This window comes from Dermacentor silvarum, chromosome 8 (assembly GCF_013339745.2).
Source record: "Dermacentor silvarum isolate Dsil-2018 chromosome 8, BIME_Dsil_1.4, whole genome shotgun sequence".
NCBI classification, from domain to species: Eukaryota; Metazoa; Arthropoda; class Arachnida; order Ixodida; family Ixodidae; genus Dermacentor; species Dermacentor silvarum.
In genome coordinates, this window is record NC_051161.1 from 30,589,760 (window position 1) to 30,614,689 (window position 24,930).

Genomic DNA, 24,930 nt, shown 5'->3' on the forward strand with positions numbered 1-24,930 from the left:
TAAGCTCAATGCCAATGTTTTTGTTGCAACAGACTGTGTTTGACAACATTATTCACCTGGAAGGTTAAGGCGATTTTCCCCCGGTGATATTAAACAAGGAAAGAATGTACGTCATACTAAAGACGGCTCCCAGTAGAAATCGGCTGACTGACCAAAGAAGGACGATATGAAATATTTGTTTGATCTGCAACAAATTAAACATCTTCAGACGATGCATTTACATTTCTGGTGCAGATATTTTGTTCACGACGATCTATGTTAAAGAGGCCAAATAACTTATGTTTAAAGTCTTGCTGACATACACGCACTCTGTAATATAGATCTAGCTGGCGTGCCTCAGAGTCGCTCATGCTAGTTAACGTCCGATAATTGCCGGCGTGAAAGATACCGCCTGTTTCACTTTATACTGTCATGATGGCAGTAGTATAAGTGGTGCTAGGCCGCACGCCTTCAATCGTTGTATTTGAACAGCCAGCCAAGTAGCTCTAATGTCTGCCGGTGATTCGTGGTCACAGAATTACACCGTACTCCTGCAGGTTCGGTCGCTGCTTCCTCTTCCGAACGCTGGCGTCGCTGTCTTCAACTTGGACTACGAGGACTACGCTGGGGTCTGCGATGGTGGCGTGCCTCAGGCTCGACTCATGGCAATTAGGGCGGCACTCGGTAATACAACGTAGCACAACATTGATGCGCATGGCGACGCTTCCAGGCGGCGGTACCGTTGGCATATCCTCGCTTTCAATGATGCTACTGCACTTTCAACGTGTGAACGCGATATTCTCAGAAGTCACGATGCGATTATGAGACGACCATAACTTCGTTAATACTATTAGTTAAAGGTCGCCCAACTCGTAACCTGGGCTGTCAAATGTGCCGCCTGACGTATGCCAAGTGCCCGCCCTGGTGTCTGACAAGTGCCACTTGTTGTTTTCTTCTTTTTCTTTCTTTTTTTCTTTCTTTTTCTTCTTTCTTTTGGTGGTGGTGGGGGGGGGGGGGGGGGGGGGGCGAGGGAGTACAAGCTTCGCTGTTAAACACATCGCGTACCTTGGTTCACAACAGTTCCCTTCTCTCTCGTTTCAGACGAGGAGAATATCACCGCCCAGACTACGATAACCCTCGAGGGTAAGTAAGCGATTGACCAAGTAAGCGACAGGGAAAGAAGAGACCGAGCTTTATTCTTCGCAGCCCCCGATCGTCCACTCGTCTGCGTGCTCTCTGCGGCCGTGAGGAACGAGTCCCGCGTACCGTCCTCCCACTGCACGCACCTGGTGCACGAAGGCGCTCGCTATTCTGTAACCGAAGAGAAGCTCGTCATTCCCGGTGAGCGCGTGTAACTTTGGTGTAACGCAGTTTCACAATGTGGAGACTTTCTCGAAACCTCTCGTTTACCCTCTTCGCCTTAAGAGCAAGCTTGAGCTCGGCAGCTTCTGTCTAAATTCATGGGAACGGGGATGATGTTTTATTGCGACAGCAGTTATGCGGGGGTTCGAGACTCCTTCACGCCGTTGGTGGCGCCGTTGTCGTGCTGTCCGGCTGACTAAAAAGTAGCGACAATCTCCTCCTCCGCCTTCCCTCCTCCTCGTTTCTCATCTCTTTCGCGCTCCTTTTTCGACCGTTGCGGAGCCTACACCGCTTGAAACACGTGCACTTGTTTATCTTTCACCGCTGATCAGATTCGACGATCGCCGACTGTGTTCGTCGCTATCGTTGTGCTCCTTGCCAGTCGGTAGACGCTTCTCGGGCGAAAATGGCGATGGAGCGTGATCGTAAACAAACGCCGCCAGCGCCCAGGGGCTCGATGGTCCACGTGATGCCATTAGGCCAATACCGACGCGGCGTCGGCCTCGGACAGGGTGTGCGAGGAGGCGGCGGCCTTCTTCAAAGCGTGACGCTACTTTTTATATATAGGGGTTTTACGGCTGACGGCGCATGCGCGCCTCGCACGCGGTAGTTTGAAGCTCGGCTCCCAGAAGATACGGAGTGGCGGAGTGCGTTTGGCTACCAAAATGACTAAGCGAACTGGACGCATCGTCAAGGGTATACGCTCAATCGCCATCGTGGCGGAACCAGGGTAGCGTCGTGCCTTCCCACTGCTGGCATGACCGTTGTGCGTGCACACCTGTAAGCCCACTGGCGTTTCTGCTGTGTAATGCTCTGAGCGGAACGGGCAGTGAACGTCCAGCTAACGTTATCTGATATTTCACTAGCCGGGAACTAACACCGACGGTTTCCCGTCGGTCCCATCTCGTGCACCATCAATGTAAGTGTGAAGCCTGCAGTACCACTGGCGGCGCTCAATTCGGCAGGTGAGATGCCTGGTAGCTGCCAGGGTGCTCTTCTCGCTGCACCAGCAGTCGTCTTGGCTTGCTGCGTCACGTCAAAATGTCACACCAGCGTATAGTTAACACCACTCGATAAGTTCAAGCACAGAACTAAACCTTGCGAATGCTGTCAATGCGCACCCCCTTCAGGCGAAAATACCAATGTTCTTTTTTTTTACTTGCACTGATTTTGATGAGAATTGGTGCATTTAAAGAGAACTTAAAATCTAGGAACGCTGAGAAGCGGATGTTGAACTTATGCTGCAAATGTTTTTAGAAAATTTTTTGAAGTTTGCAAAATTTCAGTGACCTGCAGTATCACGTTTACAACACTGACTCGGCAAGCAAAATTCTCAGCACAGACTCAGTCTACAAGTCTACGACGCTGACTCAGCAATCTAAAAGCAAGCAAAATTGATGTGTTATGCATCGCCCTGAAATATACCATTAATTTGTCAGTAGGATTTTTGCTAAACTTTGGTAAGCATTGTAACAATTTTTACGTAAGCTCTAAATGCATACGTTAGATTTGTCTGCTTGCACTTCTCTAAACAATATTCAGTTTACGGAACTGCGATATGTTTTTGGTGCCTAGTTACAAATTTATGAACTTCGTGCCTCAATTTTTAAACATAGCGATTTTCCGCAAGCTTCTTGTACAATTAAATCAAAACTTTGTTTGCTAGAGTGGCCAAATTTGATTTTCTCTAGCAAATGTAACAAATTTCGTTCAAATCTTACCAATATTTGTCTCATAAAACCAGTTCTGCATTTTCTTTTCATATATTTGAATAGAGAAATTGTGGTTGTCCTCGAGCTGAATCTTCCCCTTCAGCGTTCACCCTTAAGCGCTCGTCCTATCAATTTGTGCCGATATCACCAGGAGGATTTCCTTGAGCTCTGCGATTAGAAACCCGCCAATTTGCATTTCCAGCCTCAGATGAGCACAAGAAAGTAGATATACCGGGTGTTTCAGCGAACACTTTCAAAATTCTTTAAAGGTTGCCTGTATCAAATAGCACAATTCTAGTTTATGAGCTTGTCTACTCGAAGAGGCGGACATTACTTGCACAAAAAATTAAGATGCATAATCGACTAATTAACAAAAATCACTAATTATGTTTTTAAATTACCATGCGGCCCATATTGCAGATTACAAATTCTAGCCGTGTAATTCGCAAGGAGCACTCACTTGGCACGAATTCTCAGGACGACTTCAGTTTCGAGATATTAATTCTCGAACTTTGCGGAGAAATAGATTGGCGTTCCAGTTTTGTGCGTCCATGAATAAAGCTACATTTTTCAGATAAGAGTGGAATGACAGTGCATTTTTGCCGCTAGTTTGACGGTGCATATCTCGTAAATGGTGTCATCCACGCAATTCTTTTCAAGTGGATATGCCTTGCAGTCTCACCCGCTAGAATTTGTAAATTGAAATATGTGCCATAAGGTAATTAGTTAAAAACCTAATTAGTGAATTGTTGTTAATTGGTCGATTATGCATTTCAATTTTTTGTGCAAGTAATGTCTACCTCTTTGAGTAGACCAGCTCATGAACTAGAATCGTACTATCTGCCACAGGCAACCTTTAAGAATTCTTGAAAGTGTTCGCTGAAACAGCCTGTATATAGGCCACAGTCGACTACGCCAGTCCGGCACGAGCCTGAACGCTTCGAACATCACGTTAGCACGCTGCAAAATCTTTCCTCGTACGACGTGTGGTCCTGATTCATTGAGCATGGCACACTCATCATGTATTTAGCTTCGACGCCAGCGCGGGTATACGTCCAGGAAAGACCAGACGTCTTGTAAGAAGAGAATTTCTGTTGTGGCTATCTTAACACCGACGTTCATTTCTATCAGTCATCACGAAGTTACCGCAAACGCAATAACTGCCGTCAACTCTATTTTATGAATAAGGAAGCTGTGACGTCACTTCTGGGCCGCTTTTTACTGTATGCAAATTCATTCAGCAGCTGTTGAACATGACGTGTTCGCTCTTTCCACGCGAAAAGGTGAGACCTCGTGCGCACAGGACGGCACAGCACGATGCGCAAGTCGTTTTGCTGTCTACAGTAGTATTATCTTTAAATCAGTTTACGTGCAGCGAAGGTCTACTATAGCTTATGTGGAAGTGTGCAAGAAAAGTGTCGCGAGCGTATAAGTACACAGCTTCCCCCCAAAAGAAAGGACTTGCTTTCTCAGCGGTGAGCCACTCTCTCTTCATCCAGAGAACACGGTCAGTCTGGCCGCTAACCGGAGCAAGCAGCGACACCTCGTTGGACTGAACGGTAACGAGATGGTAGAGTTGCTCATGACGGCCAACGACAGGGACAGACACGAAGTCGCTACCAGGATGGCTTCCGCCGTGCTCGCCGCCAAAATGCAAGGCCTGGCCATCCTCAACTTCAACAGGACGTCGAAGACGATCGCAAACTTTGGAAGCGTGCTCGAGGCGAGTATGCCCGGTGTGAAACTGCACTATGCAGTGCATCGGGGTTACCGTTGCTGTGCCGGGATACTTAGATGTTTGATCCTCGGCCTCAGTAATCGAGGTTTTGTGTGGCTGTAACAATATAATTGGAACGCCACAGCATGTTGATTCTATAGCACCGCTTAAACTACCGAAAACTCGCCCCTGCATAACAAAACATTTATGGTTATAGTTCACATCTCTGGTCATTGTCATTGTTTTATAACGTATATATTTTACGCAAGCTACAGCGACTGAATTTAGGCCTATTTACAGCCCTGCTACATCCACAATTTGCAGTACATTTCCATTTCATAAACGATTCATTGAAACCTATCACCATATGTATGGCAATCATTGGCCAAACTGGCCCTTGCGCCATAAAACCACATACATCATCACCGAAAACTTGTTAGAAACATTCGTTATGATAATTTCTGGTAAAGTATGTGGGTAAATTGCGATGAAAAGATTGTACACGTGTGAAATGTTACAGGAGATAAACTGCGTGGTAACAGCTCAAAATTGACGGAACGCAAGACGAAATAAGAATAAACACGGCACTTTCTTTGTCTTGTGTTTCGTCAATTTTGCGCTGTTACCCTACTTTCGCACCATGAACCAACTAGCCCAAGCCACAACCCTAGCTGGGTTCGAGAGAGTACTTATTTAATGCAGGTTATACGGAGCGTTTTCGCCAAGGAGCTGACCATCGTGTTCGGTGCTGAAGTTCTGGACTTCAGCCTACCAGCAGAGATCATGGGACAGCGCCTGACAAAAGCAGCCAAGTACGAATGATGGGAAGACGCCTTTACTCAGCACCGCGGAAACTGGCATGCTTGTAAACCTGATGCGTAACGCTAACTGGTCATTTCTCAAAGTAACGTGTCGCAGTCATGATTTTCTTATGAAATTCTCCTCACCTAATAACGTCTGTTTTGATAAGATCACCAAACGCTTACAATTTAGAGGACCCGTAGCCGGAGCTCAAAACCTGTATGTACTTAAGACTATGTAATAGGCGAATATCTGGGGAGGTATTCTGTAAGAGTCGTCTACTGTTGAAGTTCTGATTGACTGGGCTGGGTACGCTTCAGCAGGAACCACGCGCCACAGCCAATCAGCGCTTCAGCAGCAGACGGAATGGACATGTCCACTATGTGGACTATTACAAAATACGTCCCCTGTTGACCGCCCATAGTTGACGTCAACTACATATGCCACGTCAGTTTCCTTTGTTATGGCTAATCAAATCCGGCGAACTCATATGCATGGGCCACCTGGTTTGTTGCTCTTTGCAGGCACGTAGACATCTTCATCCTTCAGACGCACTACCGGCGCCCCCGAGGTTATTGCCGCGTCAGCTACCCGTCCACGTACAGGGGAGACACACCGCTCGTCACTTTGGTACGTTGGAGCTTGTCTTTCAAGTAGACGGTACACGCAGCGCAACATGTCAATAGTTGTAGATATGTAGATGATAAACCAAGACCCCCACGACAACATTTCTTCCGTTATTTCATTTCTTCAAACCTATAGTCTTTATTTTGTTGGGCCAGGATGGTTTTCATCTTATTTAAGTCGCGGACGACCACGTTCACAAGCGCGTCGACGAAAATCGTCAAAAAAAATCCATAGCATGCTTGCGCATGTACCTTGGGCGTTCATCTTTCTGCATAAAGCCTGCACACGGACCATTCAGCGTTTTTGGAGTGATGAAAGGAACGGGTAAAACTTGAGACAAAAAGCGTGTAAACTTGAAAACGTTCTAGATGCCCGATGCCAGGCTGATTTGCTAATAGCTGACGCGCGTCAGCGTGACAACTGAATGAGCTTAAAGCTTAGTCGTGACTTTTGATGCATTGGCTTTCACGGTGATTGAAGCACCCAGGGTGGCAGCTCTACACGCTTTACTCTTCCAGCGACCCGCCGTGGTTGCTTAGTGGCTATGGTGTTGGGCTGCTGAGCACGAGGTCGCAGGATCGAATCCCGGCCACGGCGGCCGCATTTCGATGGGGGAGAAATGCGAAAACACTCGTGTACTTACATTTAGGTGCACGTTAAAGAACCCGTCCAAATTTCCGGAGTCCCCCACTACGGCGTGCCTCATAATCAGAACTGGTTTTGGCACGTAAAACCCCATAATTTAATTTTTACTCTTCCAGCACTATGCTCGTACGAGATGAAAGCAAAGTTTGTGTAAGGATTGTGTGAACATGCTACTATACTATACCACGATGCGCAACATGGGTGCTATTTACTGAACGCATGCGCATGTACAGAAATTCATTCTCGACATCATATAACTTAGATGGCAACCCCCGGATTAGGGTGCCTCCCTGTTGATGAAGACGCTGTGTAATCGAACCAGCGCCCCGTTTCTGAACGTCGAAGCGAGAAGTTTGGTTATCAAACCCAACTTCTCGTCTTCAGTCGAAACAATGGTTATTAAACAAATGGAAGCTTACTTTCCAAAAATACAATGGGACAGCATGCAATCACAGCATGGGTATGCTGACAAACTTTGAAAATAGCTCGAGCGTGTTAGCTTCATGAACTATTTTGCAGTTTGTTATGTGAATATCGTAGAATTTTCGAACGCCTAACGTAAGGAACTACACTGAATACGCGGGACACTGAAAAATGATACTGCTATTGCTTTCATACAAAAAGAAGCGTTTTCCGATGGGCACATTGTTCACGGAAGCGAAAACGCTCTCCGCAAGTAGCATACGGTGTTTTTTTATTGCTGGACAACGGCGATGTCTGTCTCTCCCACCCCACTCGTAGTTATGCGCACATCGCCTGTCAACACCAAATCTGACCAAGGATGCTGATGCGAAACATCCTGTCACGCCGCGTGTGTCGCGTGACACTTTGTCAATACCGGCAATGTTTGTGCGAAGACCTTGTGCCACCCATTTCGAACACGAGGTCCTCGCGGACAAATCTATCTTGTTTAACGTTCGCAGTCGGCAGCCGCTGCATGGGCCCGGGCCATGGAGACTACCAACCGTGTGTGCGTCTCCTACACGTTGGGCGTGATTCAGTTCCAGAAGGGAGACGCCATGGGACCAGCCGCGTGCGACAATGTTACCCTTCTCGACCGCGCCGATGTACGTACGGTGCAGCTAGATGCTGGAGAAACAATTTTAAGCTGTTAGTAGGGCCTATAAACTGCCACGTGCACCTAAAGTTACGTTTATAGAGAACCTCGCTTTTGTAGCGCATTTAATTCCAGCCCTCATCGACCGAATCAAGCTAGTGAAAGAAACTGAAGTAGGCAAAATGCTTGAACATGGCCGGGTCTCTTTGACCGTGGGCCAATGGAAGCTACTCCATATTTCACAGCTGACTCGCAGTGGTGGCAAGGCGCAAGTGCAATTGATTGTAACGATCGGATGTAACCGTCTTCTAGGGCGCTTTGACTAGCTTAGTTGGCATGCTTGATAAACTGGTTTGGTTAGCATGCTTTTGACTTCAATTATAGATGAATTTTAGTGGAGCCTCTCCGGGGAAGACAAGCTTCTGTGGCAAAGATAATTGGCATCTACAACAGAAAATAACGTGCAAGAATTTGGTGCTTTTGTATGCTCTTGTTTTGTGTTTTGAATGTATCTTTCGTATTATTTATTACTTCTTCGCAGTTGAATCACAGCGGCAGTGTCTTAACTGCATGAGCAGGCGTTTTAATAAGCGTTTTATATATATAGCCAATTATTTCGGATAGCGCATTCACCCTGCCTTATTCACGCCCGCTCCCCTCTACCTCCTGGGAGATAAATTTATTTTTCTTTCATCATTCTTTTTAGATGTTGACACTACCTTTATTCCTCTAATAGCTCATTACGAACTCGCGAAGCCAATCTTTCAGAAAATCTGAGCGCCAGTAGGCCGACCACAAGATGGTTGTAGCAGTCTTAATTTCGGTATACATTGGTTGTTTATGAACTGAGTAAATTACTGAAGAAAATGTTATCCGCAATTGCAGGCATGTGACGAGAAAGACTGGGAAGTGGACGCAAACAATACGAAAACTCTATCCGTCATTCGCAAGAAAGACAAATTCATACAGACGTTCGAATCGCCGGAGTTCCTGGCCGAAAAGGTGAGTGTCACTTGTGCACACAAACTATTAGCAATATTAGCAACGTGAAGGCATCATACAATTAGTCAATCCAATCATCTGGACTCTTCTCTTCCGCTCTTGTTTTATGCAAAGGTATTATTTCTTTGACGTTCGGTCAGCGGAGTCGAGACTGTTATTCGAATTTTTACTCCGACAACAAAACGTGATTAGAAAAGTTTATATACACTGTGATGCAGCGCCCCAGACAACTAGTCCATGGCGCCCTTCATGCTTCGTTGACCCTGAGCGACTTTAAGTTCAGTTCATGGACCGATTCGGTAATGCCGTACTTTGGGAGAATCCAGTAACGAATTAGCCCGCACAATAAATTGAAGAAAGTTCATTCGTTTACTCGACTTCTTATTCATTCATCCGTTCATTCATTCTATTGATCACTTCGCCACTCGCTTGGGACGTGTGAATAGTTTCGCATTCAATACACTTACGACCTAAATACACAGAGTATACAGAGTTCATGCTCGACTTTTCTGATGATCCTACAACGCAGGTTTCCCGAACGTTCAGCGAAAATCCAGGGAGCTGCGTAGCCTTGTTCAATGTCGACCTCGAGGACGCTACGGGCAACTGCGGAAACGCGCACGCACGCAAGTTCGCCCGCCTTGCGGTTGTGGCAGAAAGTGAGAAAGCGAAACTTGTTTTATTCCTTTGTCTCTGTCATTTTCTTATTTCTAGAAATTTTTATTTTTTTATTTTATTAACCACGAGGGAATCCAACACGGCCGGGTTGTCTGTCCCCATTTTGGCATGCTGGGAAACATTTTCCTCGTGGTTAGTTTATCGCTAATCAGGTTTATCTTTCATGCGTAGTTCCTTTTAGCGACTGAAACCAGTTCTACAAAGATCGGGAAACACCATTCAATGAAATCACCGGAGATAAAAACACTTGGTATCACCACGTTTCGTTTGTAGACGACGTATGTAGTCTTGTGCCATGTTGAACATCGTTCTACGCAACATATCGACACCGTTACAACGACAATATCCCCGCATGTGTCGTTATGGGTAATAAGAAAGACAGTCGGCTCCCCGCGATCAAATATTCCTGGGCTAGCCAGGCTAATGTGAGACAAACCGCCAGTTTCTTCAATTTTGCACGCAGGCACTTTCTAAGCTATTTAAACAAGCATTTGAAATTATATTTAAATGCAAAAAATAATACTAATATTGCATTGTTAATATCAATGGAATCAAATTGCAAAGCAAATGAGGCGAGCCAAACAAGTGATAAGCATCTGTATGCCATGACAGTGTTGATCTTAATCGACAGGGTGGATAGTTCAGTTACAGTAGCTTTCAAAACAGTAATCTTTCTTTTAGACTGATGAAGCCACGCACTTTGTCAGTCAGTCGTTATATGTGCGTCCTCGCGGCGCTAATTTTTTTGGTTTTTTTTTCACAGAGTACATTGAACTCGATAGCAGGACCAAGTCCAAGCATCAGCTCCTGCCTATGCTGACGAAAGGTGAGGCGTACGCTGAAATGCGCTCCGTCGCGTACCCTGTGTTCACGGTCTTAAAGTCAGAGGGTTCACAGGTTTCTGTCTTAAAGTCGGGGGTTTTGGCCGAAAGTTCCCTGCTGCCACGTGGAAGATGTGTGTTCTTTTACAGCGAAGTTGTTAAGGGCTCACTCTTCGATGGTCGCGTCGGGATGTAGAAAAAAACTTTCATTGGCCGTATGCTGTATGTGCGAGTGAAAGCGCACGAGGGACGCGCGCTTTCACGGGGAGCGAACGCACGGCGGAGAGCAAACGCCACCTCTTCCGTCACGCGAAAGGCCGTGGGGGGACGGGAGAGAGGGAGGGGAGGCGACGTTTAGCTGAGGCACAAAATGAGTATCTTGCGACCTGGGCGCAAGGGGAACTGGCGACTCAATCTCCCACGCGAAAGGAGGACAGAGGGAAGGCAGCGTGGGAGGGAGGGGTTGCGGCTTCTTCTCTGCGAGCAACTTGTACTTTGCGCGGCGCCGGGTGGTCGCGCGCACCGTATCTTGAAAGGGATCTGCAACACGGCTTCTACCTTTGTATGCGTTGTGCTTTCGCCGCTCAGTTTCCGTTGAAGCGATAGACCGCATGAACCTTAGCTTGCTGCTGCTGGCGCGCTTGCTCACGCAAGCGTTTTGACAGTGGTTATGTGCGGCCACAAAAACAACGCGCAGAACTGTTGTCGACGGTGGCGGCACTTTGCCCGCGTTCGCAAGGAACGCGCGCGGCGTTGGTGACGTGTTTGTGAAGAATGTGCCAACCTTTGCCGTACACCCTATGGCAGTGTACCGTAGCGACCCACACCCTAAAGGTGTGGACCACAGGGCCATGGTCCCTGTGGTCGCTAAATAAATGAAAACCACCGGATAATATATATTTCTCGTTCTTTAAGAGTTCAAATAACCAATTACACCATCACATCTTAATAGGCATAATTGGAAATACATAATTCCCACCATAGTACAGCTTCGCTGGTCTTCCATCTCCACCCCAGTGGAAGGGCTGACAGTATTTTTTTTTAAATCTCTACAGTTACGAATGGTTTACTGTTTACCTCTATAGCTTAAATAGGTTATTGTTTGTCTGTACAGTTTTAATGGCTTCGTTTTTGTCTGTATAGCTTTAGTCGTTTAGTGTTTATGTGTATAAGTAAAATATTTTAGTGTGTCAGCGTAGCTTAAGCACAGGTTTTCTATATGCGCAGTTGTATGATTGCACCCGCGTTCTATAGGTATAGCCAGTACACGCCCACGCGTAATGCGATATCTTTGAGCAAGAGTACGGTAAGAAGTTGCTCTTTGCAGCTGTCTTCGGTTGGACCTAATTGATTTATCCGATTGTAAATAGATGAACAATTACTACGGGCTTACTGACTTTGCTTGCTGCTGAGGGGTATAACACAAAGAAAGAAAATCCTTAATTAGCTTAGACTAGCATTGTAATTTTTTTGCAAACTTCTGTTTTATTTGCAGTTGTGCCCAACGACACCGCCGCAAATTTAGCAGGTGAGTTACCTGCAGTAAACACGGGCTTTTTCTTTTTTTTTTTTTTCTTCTTTTAGATATTTCACTACATCTGTCATAGTGTCCCGAGTGTTTAGAAGTGAAAATGCTGTGCAGGTTACCTGCCACACTTCGCTCCCGAACGTCTGGTTGGATTGAAAGGTAAAGTGGCGTCCATCGTCTCAATCACCCGTAAATATTCCAAAGCTGTGTCTGTTCGCTATGTAAAAACGAGTGCAAAATAAGCGACGCTTGAGGAATGTTTTTCTGTCTTAAAGGAGCCCCATCAACACTGTCACAGTACACCACCTACAACGAAGCTTTGGGATTTTCGTACTGTGTTCACGCTGAGGCATTTCATTGGCATTTGATAACCAAGCCATTTTACCTCCCCAACTGCAGTACGAGAACAGTCTACCAGTGGTTTCCAATTATCCTGCTCTTGTTAGTACATTCATTTTAGGCTTAAAAACGCGTGATATTCTCCTCGTAATGATTGTTGACGAATACTTGAATGCCGAACGAGGCGTAAAGTACGCTTAAACCTATAATAAGCGGGAAACATCAGATCCCTCAAAAGATGTACGTTCTACGCTTAAATTATTTTAAAAGCAGAATAATTACGCAAGCCTGATAGTCGCCAGTCGAGTCTCAAGTCACGAGTGAGTGCAGAGTGTTCTGCAGTTATCGTGTTTATGGCGCTTGCCGTAGTTTGTTCACGGTTGCAGCACTAGATTGTAATAATACCTTAATACTGCGTCAGCATAGCGTGGCGCACGCACGTCTTGCTAGCTTTTTCGCTTTTTTTGCTTGCACGCCACCGCAAAGGAAGACACTACAGTGAGGAATTCTGAGTAGCTTATCACACTCGCAGCGCGATACACGCGCCAATACAAGCGACTTCCATCGTGGAGCTCATCTGCAAGACCCATTGTTCGTTTGCCTTTCAGCACGGACTACCGTTTACCGTCCTGACATCTTGGGAGTGCCAGGTGCGTTGATACTTTGCTACTGCTGCTCACTGCCACCTTCGCGCACGTCACCGCTTTACAACTTCCCACTGACTGGACAGGCCAACGAAATACAACGGCTACTTTATTGCTGCCTCAATTACGAACAGTTACATGACGAAAGACGTTCATGGCCGGGTAAACCTTTATCCGACGTTATTTTTCACGTCACATCGTCATTGGCTTTATGGAAAGTTGGAAATTCGGCACGTCAAAAGGGCGGCGCGCAATATGACGGATGCCACGTGAAGGAGAAACTATTGTCGCGCGTATACTTCTTTTGGAATACGGCTCTTATTGGAGTAGAGAGCTTTAGGGGGACACAAGCGTTGGGGGCCCCTAGCGCTTGAGGGCCCCCACGCTGGCGTCCCCCTAATCTAAAACTCTCTACTGCTGATCCCTGTGTATGCCGCCAGCGCGTCCGGCCATGAAGGCATTTGTTTTGATGTGACATGCCTATTCTCTTGCTTTGTGACAGAAAAAAGGCCGTTCGTGTGCCTGTTCAGCCCGTCCTGGACGAATGCAAGCGTCAGCCCGGTTCCTTCACGATGCACCCACGTAGTGCTCAGCGCCGAATCGCTGGACGCTCCCAATTTGACTGCGACAATGAGTGAGTGCTTCGCTTTAGACATCAATTCACGCCACTATAAGTGACATCTCGCCTCTTCTGATTTTGCCATACACGTATAAAGCGCCTCATGTGTTCGTCTTACGCGCGTACTACAGGACATGTATGAGCCAAAACGTCCAATAATGAACGAGAAATCCTCAAACACACGTGCGTCTGCAGCGTGCTGCTGGGCGAACGCCACGTTTATACATTTGTGCAGGCTGCTTCTACTTCCTCATGGTGGAATGTCCCGGTGCGTTAACATTGGCTACACTCGAAGTTCGAAGGATTCTTCGTGCTTCGTGTGTTTGGAACGACAGAAATCTGAGCGGATTGCTAAGGAATCGTAGTTGAAAAAGGTTAGGCGTGAAAAAAAAAAAACAGGCACAATAGAAAGTAGGCGTTTGTGTTGTCCTTTTTTGTTCCTCTTGTCCTCTTGTTTTCAACGCCTAACTTTTCCAATTATGAATTCATGTGTTTACGCAACGAGATCCTTTTTCTGGTTCCGTGTCAACTGTACCTGTTGCCACTCTCTGGCAGTGCGCGTCTGACGATGGTGTGTTTACTATTTAATAACGGTGGCGCCTACTTTCAGTGACTCCGAAAGAACTAAATAGAACTGCATCTTGTAAAGGGGAGCACCTTTAGAAAATAGAACCTTTCTTCGTGAGCGCGGAGGGACGGTAGAGTAGGCGCAGCGCAAGTTTGTGGGAGGAACTTTTAATGCATTCCTAACTTTTACGTAGACGAAACGGTGGTTTCGGGCTGGCGCTGCTCTTGTTCGCTCGCTGCTCATCAATATCTTAACTACAGGATGAGTGGACGACCAAACCAGCTCGTGTCACCGATTCCACCTCTCACGCCTCGCACCTGCAGGCGAACGGGATGCTGCGCTCGAGCGTCTTTCGCGGGGCCTCGGTCATGGCGTGAAGCTGTACGTGCGTCTGCAAGGCTGGCGCCGGGACATCGCCACCAAAGCACAGGCAGTGCAGGACGCCATGAGGCTCTCGTACGCCCAAGGCGTGGCGCTCACTGACATCCGCATCGCCTCTACTGAAGCAGCGCAGCTCGCTCTAGGGATACAGGTAAGAAAAAAAAAGCGCGGGGAGGAGGCGCTGTGAGTGTCAGTGCCACGTACACCCGTCAGCAAAAGCATACAGACCAGGGAATTGCGCGATAAAGCCGATTTTTTCAACTGTCTGCGAATGCAACTTGAAATTGAGGACTGCAGTCCAAACTTGGGACTGCGAACTTTCCAATGTACTCGTCAATTTCAGTTTATGGATGTTAATTACGAAGAAATTCAGTTTTTTCAGTGACCCTGTGGTCCGTATACTTTTGCCCATGGGTGTACCTTCTCTGTGGCTCATTACATGTACGAACTACATAAGTGTTCCCTATGTATCTACCCCACGAATTATGACGTTGTGCACAGTTGGTGCGAAGTCGTGCTCTAGAGAAAGCGACATTCTTAATTATATTGACCCACACTGCCATTCAGGCATCAGGCAGAATTAAAAAGGTTATAAAGTAGCAGGACACGTAGACAAAATTGTAAAAGCAAACTATCAGTCAGACGAAACAGAAAAGCTACGCCGCAAGTAATAGATAGGTGTCCAGTGAGTGTTGTGACAGCTGGGATGGCGAGTTTGCCTCATACGTGCCGCTTAATTCCTTTGCAGGCGCTGATGGAGCAGATGCCGAAAGACACGTCCCTGATTCTTGGCTTAGAAATGAGCGATTACGATGAAGTCGGCCAGTTGCTGTCGCAAAGGCTCGCACCTCTCTACGAGTAAGCGAGCTTCAACGGCTGCTTTTATAGAAATTTTAATAAAATTTTCTTAGTGCAGCGATAGCCTGGCTGTGAGAAATGCCATAAGCAACGGTTACCGTATTTATTTTTACATCTTTGTTTTCTTAACTATTACAAGCCTACAGGCGTTTTTTGCAATTCTGATGGGGGATCTAGCCTCGGCGATGCGAAGTCGAATCTATATCAGGCTCGATACAACCGTACCATAGCTGCTGAATCACTGCAACGCTTGTGTTCTCCCATGAGCTTCATGGGGTGATGATTTTAGTGGTGATGTAGGGGTGTAATTAGCGCAGGCAAGAGCTAGCGCTTCTTGTCGCGCGGATGCCTGTTCAATCGCCAGGCTGCAAAATGGTCGTTCAACCACACGTAGGTGTTGCCGCCAAGTGCAGCGGTCATTTCATTGCAACATAAGAACCGCCATTAGCGATTATTGGCCCAGTTTAACTCATATGATTAGAAACAAGCTCCTGGTTACCTGCGCGTTGCGGTAAAATACATCACTGACTGTTCAGAGTTAGAATTTGCTGCTGTACTTCACCACCGGAACAACGCTAGTTCATCAGAGCGGGTCCACACTTTCTGCACGCAGATTCGCAGATGTTGTGGTGCTGCAGACGCATCTGAGGACTGGACACAGTTGGCCCTTCTGCCGGACGACCTATGCTTCCCTGTTCGATCATCCATCCGACGACTCCTGCCTCCAGACGCCGCCCGCGGTCAGCCAAACTTAAGCAGTTCTCGTTTCTGTTTCAACCCACACCCCATGCGCATTTGGCAGCCCATGCGTAATGTAGCTAGTCCCTCTGAGAGCTTGCCCTGCATCTCTTACACTCCCCTGTGCACAGCTAATGGGACCATTTTTGCACTCTAACATTTTATCCAGAGAAATCACTTGCTTCTTATTTGTGCATCCGCATCAAGACCAACATTTATTTAAGTAGTTAGTTTACATTCTTGCTATGAACTTGTACGAAAATTTTGTGTCTTGAATCACCTGTCGCTCGTGTGAAACACCCGCCTGTCCTCCGCACATGGTCCCATTCTGCTTACGGCGCTGCTTTAAACGAAAAATGGACAATGTCGTGGTGCAGGTGACAGCTCTGAGCTGGATCAAGCTGCTTCAGCCATTCTCGGTGCCTACCTGCCTGTCGCTCAACATGGCCGCTGTAAAGTTCCGGGCCTCGAAAAACGCGACACCCGAGGCATCTTGCGAGGACGCCCTAGAGACGAACGACGTACGTGCACGCGCGAAGAGCGATCGGCATTATAATTTTATTTAGTGCAAGGCAACAGACGGAGACAAATAACAAGCTCTACTCAATTTATATTGCAGTGTTTATTTGCTTCTTCCTGTCGCACTGTGCTAGATATGTCAGCACATCAACTATTTCATTTGTTTCTACTGCTATTGCCTGTCCACAACAGATCCCTAATGAAAGATCACATTTTGTCAAGTACCTTAGACGTTCAGGCCGGTGTTTCGGTAGTCGAACCTAATTTTGTAAAAGTTGCTTTGTAATTCTTAGTGTGTTAGTTTATATTAGTGTGGTGACATGCGGTGATCCTCATGATGGTATCTAGATCGTAACAAGAACGCAGAACGAAAGGGAGCACTAAATAAAAGTCAATAAAACCATATGTTGTTTTGATGCCAATGGTTGGCCCACTTTTTGGGAGCACTTTATCTTCGTTGAACTCGCAAACCTGCACTTGGTTCTCATTATTTTGCCTTTAATCTCTTCGTTAGTGATCTAGTGAAACCATTCGATGTCATTGTCTCAAAACCCAAAGTCACGACCGGTAATTTTGTTCTGGCTTACGGTGCTAAAGGAAGCTAAGTTCGTAACTTGCACTTGGCAAAGAGTGCGATTAGTACAATTCAGTCAAATTCTTGGCCTTCGACAGAATTATCCAAATAAAAAATATAAAAACAGACGTCGTCAATTGCAATATAAGGACAAAAAGCTAGCTACCTCAGACGAAGGTTAGCATTCATAACCGGATAAAGAAAAATGTCATACGGGCAGGTCGTAGATTCGGTGGACTGAGATCACTGTCTCGTGTAGCTGAAATTACAGTTCAGTTCAGCAAGTGGCACCTTGTTAAGGCGCTACACAAACATCATGCGGTTGGTGCAGAACGTCAAGGTGTGTTAACTCCGATCTATCACATTTAAGCAAGAGTAAGCTTACGTCATGCTTGAAATATTTTAACTTATTGGGAACCATTCAAGTGGCCGCAACGTCTTTCCGAACTTCTCTTGCGTAGTAAATTTGTAGCAGTTGACCTGTTCTGGTCCATCTATACTTGTAAAAATATGCTGCCCTTCTTGTTCTTTTTTGTTTCTTTCTTTCTTTCTTTCTTTCTTTCTTTCTTTCTTCTTTCTTTCTTTCTTTCTTTCTTTCTTTCTTTCCTTCCTTTCTTCTTTCTTTCTTTCTTTTTCGTAGCACTAAAGCAAAGGTACTGTTCGCAGGTTTGCACCGCGCAAGCATGGCCAAGCGCAGCGGAGTCCACCTCGAAGCTGGCTGCCTATCGTTATAAGGACGGCTTCTCTGTTACCATGGAGACAGCGGAGCTGCTGCGCGAGAAGGTTCGTCATCTTTGGTCGCTTTGAGCATTGTTTTTGTTTCTTAGCCGGACTTCGGAATACATAAACCAAGTATGGGCAGCGGTGTTCAATATACTAATTCACGTAGGCAGCCATACAGAAAACCTAACTTTACGGTTCAGAGTGATAATCGCGATCACCGTGAAAACAATACACACTAATCTGTATCCCTCTGAGCTTGTCTTGGATGGTAAATTAGCTTAAATGCAACACACTCATCTTCGAAAATGTAAGCGCAAAAAGAACACGCACAGCAAGGATGACAACACCGACAGTGCTGACTCGCAAATGCATCTTTATTTCACAAAAAGCAAACACCGTGCACATATGAAAAGTTAGTATCAACATTTGCATTGGAATAACACTCTAATGAAATTATACGACTAACACTGAATAGAAACGCGACGGCGCGTTGATTTTTCACCTCTAACGACACCTTCACCACAATAAGGCTATGTATGCAGTGGTGCACCCTTTACAGGCAAATGTAGGATGGGTTGCACAGTAATTCAACTCGAATAGACTCGCAAGCTGACGCGTAACCAACACTTAGCTTTAGTTTTATTCTCTAGATTTAGTTTAGTTCATTAGTTTTAACTAACATCAGGAGGGTCCCACCATCCGACAGCCAGGAGCGCGAGGCGTAAATCTGCAGGGCGAAGGCGCTCGCGCACTTCGGGTGCTGCAGGAGATAAGTGCGGAGAAGACAGCGAGATGGGTCCATTCTTCGGGCACTGTTCGTACGTGCTTACGCCCCACACACTATGCCACGAATATATGCGATTTTTTGCATGCGAGTACAATTTACAATCCATGCTATGAGACTAAAAGCAGACCTCAGTGGACATCAGCATCAGCTGGCATCAGCTCTGGCGCAGCACTGAGTAGCCTGGAAATGAAGGTGGCCCGGAAACGAAGGTGCCTTCGGCGCTGCTCTGACAAGCTTCGGATTAAATGTTCGCTATTCCCGCCTACAGAATGAATACTTAGCACGAAGCTTAGCACGTTGCTTTCCGTAGAATTGCCCATCACGCGTGACTTTTCAGAACGACCTGACATGGACTACATATGTTTGGAGCGGAAATTGCATGCACGACTTCGGCTTTTTGAAAGGAGTAGTAAACCGTATGGCACGACGCCTAAAACATCTCTAACATGCGCAGTTGTCGCGGGCGCACCGGCTTTACCCTCGTTTCTGCGTGGCACTGTACAACGTGGACGTGGACGCCGAGCCATGTGAGGGATCGGACCTCTCCTTTGCACGCGTCGCCCAGATCGCCGACGCGGCCCGTGAGTGTCAAATCTGTGCTCATTTTGCTAGCAGCACAGTGCGCGCCCAGTGCACTGTTATTAAAAGAAAACGCGCCAGCAATGTAGCTAGCACTTTGTGGGCACTACACCTGTGTGGGGCCGGGGAAGAGGGGTATCAATGCTCTGCACCGACGCACTGAAGGGAGCAATTGTCATTTGTCTTTATTTCCTACTGCAAACTCGGGCGCTTCTGTACTTGTCACAGAGGGACGCTGTCGCATGTCACATGTTGATGTTTACTCTCTAAATGTGCATCCAAACTGTGTGTGCATTTGCGTTTTTAATAGGCGGCGTAATAACATTTTAAAAGCGCCGAACAAATGTAAACCGAAAATGTGAAGATATCGCGCAGTTTAAAAGGAAAGAATTCCTGTCGACCTTCACTGGCGCCGTGAACCTTACGGCATGGAAATAGTGATCCCGGTGGTTCGTTTTGACCAGTTTTACAGTATCACTTGCGTCCCGATTTGTGTTTCTCTGGGGGATTTGCTAACGGGGAGACAATCATTACAGAGTACAAGCACCGCAAGCCAACCACACAGCGTAAGTACTCTCCTATGAAACCCTCACACTCCTATAAGAAGGAATGAAAAAAACGTTTCACTATTCGCAGAAGAGAACTTTACTGCTCTTGCCTTGTCTTTGGCCGTGAGGGGCAAGCTTTCATTCCGAGATTACTTTTTTTTTTTCAGAGCCAAGGGGGAGAGACTCGGGGGAAAGTCCAGATGGTAAGATCGAACATAACGCCGCTTGAACAAACTTTACGATAATTCTTGCTCCTTTCCGTCCTACTTAGACGACTCTGGGCCGAGAACAGCTGTGCAGAACGCGACATCCAGCCGTAAGTACAGGCCGGTGCGGACCGTTGAAGTAGTACCACTGGCTTTTACGTGACACTTGCACCACGAGTGAGAGTGTGTGCTGCCTTCCTTCTAACCCTACGGACCTTCGCTTGTGGTTTTAAAAGTCAAACAACGTCTCACCTATGCATTTATATTGCTACGGAACAGTTGAAGGCGCCAGCAGACACTTGTCGGCGTGTCAATGACGACAAACAGCTGTTGCTTACGTTGGTGGGTATTTTTGTCATCCTTAATCTTTATGTTGCAATGCAGATGCCCTTGTGTGCATCCTGTCAGCCTCGGCGCTGAACGTGGAAACATTTCCAATGCGGCTTTGTTCCTACGTGGTCTACACACGCCGAGTGACGCCAGGCGCTCCACCACAGCCCTTTGTCCCCCAAGATGGTAATAGTTAGTGTGGCCTTTCGGCAGCTAAGCAGTGACACAAGGAGCTCAGTAATATATTAGTGAATGGTTCTTTTCTAGCTGGCCCAATCAGCTTTGCAATTCGCCCTTGCTAAAAGGTGGTCTCAACATATTTAAATTACGTGGTGACGTATTGCAGCCACGTTCGAGGTTTCCCTGGAAGTTGTATGCAGCAACATACTGAATAGGCTATAACGTCACTTCGTGGAACACTTAGTTAGGTTCGTTACCTTCAAAGTTCGCCTTGCCCATGGTTCGCCGTACATCTTACAAAAACAGCGCGACTGTACACAACACAGAGAAATGGGAACAGACGCGATGAGTGATCGTCGTGTTGGTTCCTCTGTGTGTCGTGTAGATTGCGCTGTTTTTTGTAACTATGTACAAGCGTCTGCCAACTAAACCATTCTCCCTTCTGCATGGTTCCGAAAAATTTGCGCAATAATTTCCATGTGCGAATGCTCATCGCTATTCACTTAGGTTTACTATGTGCAAGAAACACAATATTGTAGCTCGACGTTTAAAGGTGGTTATAGTGACTAAGAAAAGTCATTTTGGCGGCGAAATAATTCTTTAGCGTTAACGAAAACGTGAAAAATTAGGTGCGCAGAGCGCAATACTGCAATGTGATACTATTCGTCTTAAATAACTGTCGTAGAATTGCGTAATAGCCTCACTTGTTTACCCCTGATCTCGCGCGAAAGTCCGCGTACGGTTGTTGATTTGATAAAAGCGCGAAGATTCGCTTCGACAAGTAGAGAACACCGACGTAGGTTGTTTTAATTTTTTCGAAGAAGCTTGTTTCACAAACAGATGACGTTTTTAATCTATCGCATTTTGAGGGGCAGTTTATATACGGGTACAGCATTTTTTTTTTCAAACTGATTTCATCATGGCTCGGTGAGCAGCCATTATATGAGCACGACTATTACATGGGCCTATGTGATCGGTTTTTTACTCCTGCACAGTTCGCAAACAGCAGTAGCTACCTAGACTAAGCAACTTCGTTTCTGCCCGTTTACAATCTCCACAGATCCCAAGTTCTCCAAGTTCGTGCGCCGATGCGTAGAGACAGAGAGTAACGGCCTCGTTGCCGTCACGCCTTCGATGCTGACTACGCTGTTTGATGGTAACAGCTCAACGCTCGTTGTTGACGCCCTGAATGGCGTGATGCGCCGGCTGGCCGACAGCAAGCTTGCAGGTATCGCTGTTTTCGCCACTCCTAGCGCTGACCTTCAAGCACTGGCAAGCATGACGCAGGTAAGTCATTGTGTGGAAGACGCATTTTTAACGCACCCTCAGCGACATTGGTGCCAATAGAAATATTTAACGTGCACGTATGTAGTGGTGATAACTGTCAGTAAACATTTTTGTTGGGAAGGAGGAGGGTAGCGGATAGTCGCCTTCAATTTTTTACCGCATCAATGATATCATATATCGCAGGCACTTTAATTCTTACACTGCCACTCCCAAGATGACTCGTGCACCCACCCTCGCACAACCCCTGCCACTCTCGAGTGTACTCGTTTGGCGTTTGCATCGCACTCCCAGCCTCTCCAGAAGCAGCCCGTGCAAAAAAAGAAAAAAAAAACGGCGCACCTGTTGCGCCATCTATGTAGAGGTCATCGAAACACACAAAACTTGCGAGTTGAATTTCTGACGGCAAGTGGAACAAATGTCTTAGTGCTCCGTCACTACGTCTCGGCAGGGCAGCCATGGCAAATCAGTGTGACAGGTCCGTCCGCAATTCGACAGATTAAGGAATTTATTAACGTTTTGCGAATTCTTAAGTGACAGAAAGCGACGACGAAGAACCGCCTTTTATGCATGAAGTGTCTGCTTAAACAACACGCGAAATAAACTGGGCAGGGCCTGAGGAGCAATCTGAAATAAAACCAGTAGTGAAGCGGTTAAACTATGGGTAAAATCCCACCTTTCCCCTTGTCTCTACTGGCCGATCTCGCATGTGGCGTCCAAACGGCTTACGCGTTCTATACCGGAAAGTTGTAATACGGTAAGATTTGTTACATGTACTCGTGTCAGTCGTGAATGCAGCAATCGACCTATCAGTCTTTCCGATGAGAAGTATGGAGCCGCTTACACACGAAATACGCTTTGCCCAGGAGGCCTTCAAACGCATGAAGGACAAGTTCAAGATGGTCGTCGGAGTGCATGTCACGAAATTCGACGCCCCGGTGCTCAAGGAACTGAGCAAGTGAGGCCCCGACGAGTCTCGTAGCCTGACGACTGCGCCTTCGCTCAACCGCAAAACACGACTGATTACCTTTTCTTTATTTGTAGGAGCAGCCACTTGCTCGTGCTCTTCACTCACAGCATGCTTCGGGGCTCTAACTGCACCGTCACGGCTCCCAGCTCATTACCTCTCACCCCGTCGCACTATGAAATCATGGTGAGTGCATGCCTGAGCAGGAACACTTAGTGGTTGTGCAGAGCATGTTGAAAACTTGAAGCCTCACTGTCAAGTTACGCATACTCGAATATTTTTTTTTTTTTGCGAGATTAGACTTCCTTACACAGCACAGGGAAGATTGTCAACTCGAAATACTTTCATCTTATCTTTCAAACAGCGGCATTTTCTCATGTATTAAGTGACACTTGTCAGATGGCAAAATTCTCTCGTCGCGAGCAAATAAGCAGGCACCACCACCTTTTCTTCTTTTTTTTTCCTTTACGTTCGATGTGCTCGTACATTACCCCCATAATTCCTTGTGTTTTTCCAGAAACAAATTTCCACGCTAGAAGGTGACCGACAACCGTCTACGTGCATCTCTGTAAATTTTGCCGTCATGGGCTTCAAGACGCGTTCTTCGAATGCATCGCTGGGAGACGGCTGCGTGAACCGAAGGCTGGAATCGTACGATCATGTTAGTAGCATTTGCTTTTCCTTTAAAAAAATGCTCCATTTTCCGCTGTGTGTTTGTATGTGCAGGGCAGCACGTTCCAGTGCTGACAATGATGTCGTGTGTGCGTTTTTGTCCGACCTATTTTTTTTTTCTCGCATTGTTAGATTCATTCCATGAAACCTCTCAGTAGCTAGTGGGGAGGGAGAGGGGGGGGGGCAGTGGGACCGGAGCTCAAGCGTGACCATTGTCGTACGTGACATTTCCCGGCATGCAAAGTAGAAAGTTTTCTTTGTGATCCGTGATTAGTCCATTGTACTCTTACCAGTCGGCAGGCTATGGATAGAAACTCCAAACCATCTCGCGCCAGATGTTATGCTGTGCATCTACAATTATTGCTACCGCAGCCATTGAGCATGGCTTATATGACAGAATTGCTTATGAAGTGTACATAAATTTAATTATTACTTACGAGACACTACAAGTAATTGCAGTACCATTGTATTAAGCGATACTGCAAGTGTACATCGAAGTAGGCGTCTTAGTTTTTTAGCCTCAACGACAATGTATCCAAGAACTTTCTACGTCAGCAATGCCACGACACGCATTCCCCAATTCTGCAGGGATAACCACTGCTTTAACTCTGAACATTACTATAGGTATTTGCCTTACATGTGTAATTCATTCAAATAATAGACATCTACTCGAAAATAGCATGAATATACAACGGAAGGCCATGCTTGGGGCCCCATCTTTGACAAAACTTCGCAATCATAGAAAAAATCATCCAGGTTGTGGAATCAAACCCAGTATCACTGGTCTTCCGAAATTGTCGTTCTGCCAACTGTACAAATCAAGCAATCGCACTGGAAAGGCGTCGCTCGCGGGTCACATTTCCCAACCAGGACATTTTTTTTTTCAAGCACTTAGTTCTTTTTGTTGTTGTTTTCTTCCTAAACAACCTATACGGGATTACTTCGTAGCGTCGTGCTGGTTTCGAGTCGTTGTCCATCTTGCGTGTTTCCGCTAAAATGCGATTCCTTGCACAACACACAACTTCGAAGATCAGCTTAAGGGCAACATCATAATTACGGCCGCATCCAATGCAGACATGCTGGGCCGCCGGCGACTTGTGGCAGGCGACGTCGCTGCTGGTGCACCGCCACAACAGCAGCTGGGTGCAGACGTTCGAAACCGAGCGTTCGGTGGGATCCGCGGTGCGACCCTTCCTGGAGGCGTACCCGCAGGGCTGCGCCGCGGCCGTGTACGCAGATTTCGAGGACGCCTCGGGGACTTGCCGGCCACGCTACTCGCGCCTTCGGGCGCTGTCCGCACTGATGACCGCCAAGGCCGCCGATGCCTCGCCGTCCGCCGATTCCCTGCCGACCAAAGAGGAGTCCGGTACTTCGACCCTTTCAACGACGATTTCGATGCAATTATATTGTGCACGTCCGAATACTATGTTGCTTTGTTAAATATGCGCGAAAGAAGGGAGTTTGAACAGCAGGCCAATAGCTTTC

At 46.7% G+C, this 24,930-nt stretch overlaps 1 protein-coding gene across 2 annotated transcripts in view; it reads left to right on the forward strand.

The window, feature by feature from the left end:
• Nucleotides 1–24,930, forward strand: part of LOC119460950 (uncharacterized) — a 42,516-nt gene that overhangs the window by 6,115 nt on the left and 11,471 nt on the right. For both annotated transcript variants that reach the window (XM_037722097.2, XM_049672190.1), the window contains exons 10-38: nucleotides 537–663; nucleotides 1,081–1,122; nucleotides 1,186–1,320; nucleotides 4,553–4,776; nucleotides 5,473–5,582; nucleotides 6,096–6,201; nucleotides 7,767–7,910; nucleotides 8,786–8,902; nucleotides 9,432–9,561; nucleotides 10,344–10,406; nucleotides 11,897–11,929; nucleotides 12,044–12,088; nucleotides 12,877–12,918; nucleotides 13,415–13,546; nucleotides 14,423–14,631; nucleotides 15,229–15,338; nucleotides 15,952–16,078; nucleotides 16,454–16,597; nucleotides 17,836–17,952; nucleotides 19,134–19,260; nucleotides 19,795–19,824; nucleotides 19,974–20,009; nucleotides 20,078–20,122; nucleotides 20,397–20,528; nucleotides 21,583–21,809; nucleotides 22,673–22,764; nucleotides 22,851–22,959; nucleotides 23,291–23,434; nucleotides 24,520–24,811. In XM_037722097.2, the coding sequence (XP_037578025.2) occupies nucleotides 537–663; nucleotides 1,081–1,122; nucleotides 1,186–1,320; nucleotides 4,553–4,776; nucleotides 5,473–5,582; nucleotides 6,096–6,201; nucleotides 7,767–7,910; nucleotides 8,786–8,902; nucleotides 9,432–9,561; nucleotides 10,344–10,406; nucleotides 11,897–11,929; nucleotides 12,044–12,088; nucleotides 12,877–12,918; nucleotides 13,415–13,546; nucleotides 14,423–14,631; nucleotides 15,229–15,338; nucleotides 15,952–16,078; nucleotides 16,454–16,597; nucleotides 17,836–17,952; nucleotides 19,134–19,260; nucleotides 19,795–19,824; nucleotides 19,974–20,009; nucleotides 20,078–20,122; nucleotides 20,397–20,528; nucleotides 21,583–21,809; nucleotides 22,673–22,764; nucleotides 22,851–22,959; nucleotides 23,291–23,434; nucleotides 24,520–24,811 (3,391 nt within the window). The remainder of the gene's footprint in view (nucleotides 1–536; nucleotides 664–1,080; nucleotides 1,123–1,185; nucleotides 1,321–4,552; nucleotides 4,777–5,472; nucleotides 5,583–6,095; nucleotides 6,202–7,766; nucleotides 7,911–8,785; nucleotides 8,903–9,431; nucleotides 9,562–10,343; nucleotides 10,407–11,896; nucleotides 11,930–12,043; nucleotides 12,089–12,876; nucleotides 12,919–13,414; nucleotides 13,547–14,422; nucleotides 14,632–15,228; nucleotides 15,339–15,951; nucleotides 16,079–16,453; nucleotides 16,598–17,835; nucleotides 17,953–19,133; nucleotides 19,261–19,794; nucleotides 19,825–19,973; nucleotides 20,010–20,077; nucleotides 20,123–20,396; nucleotides 20,529–21,582; nucleotides 21,810–22,672; nucleotides 22,765–22,850; nucleotides 22,960–23,290; nucleotides 23,435–24,519; nucleotides 24,812–24,930) is intronic.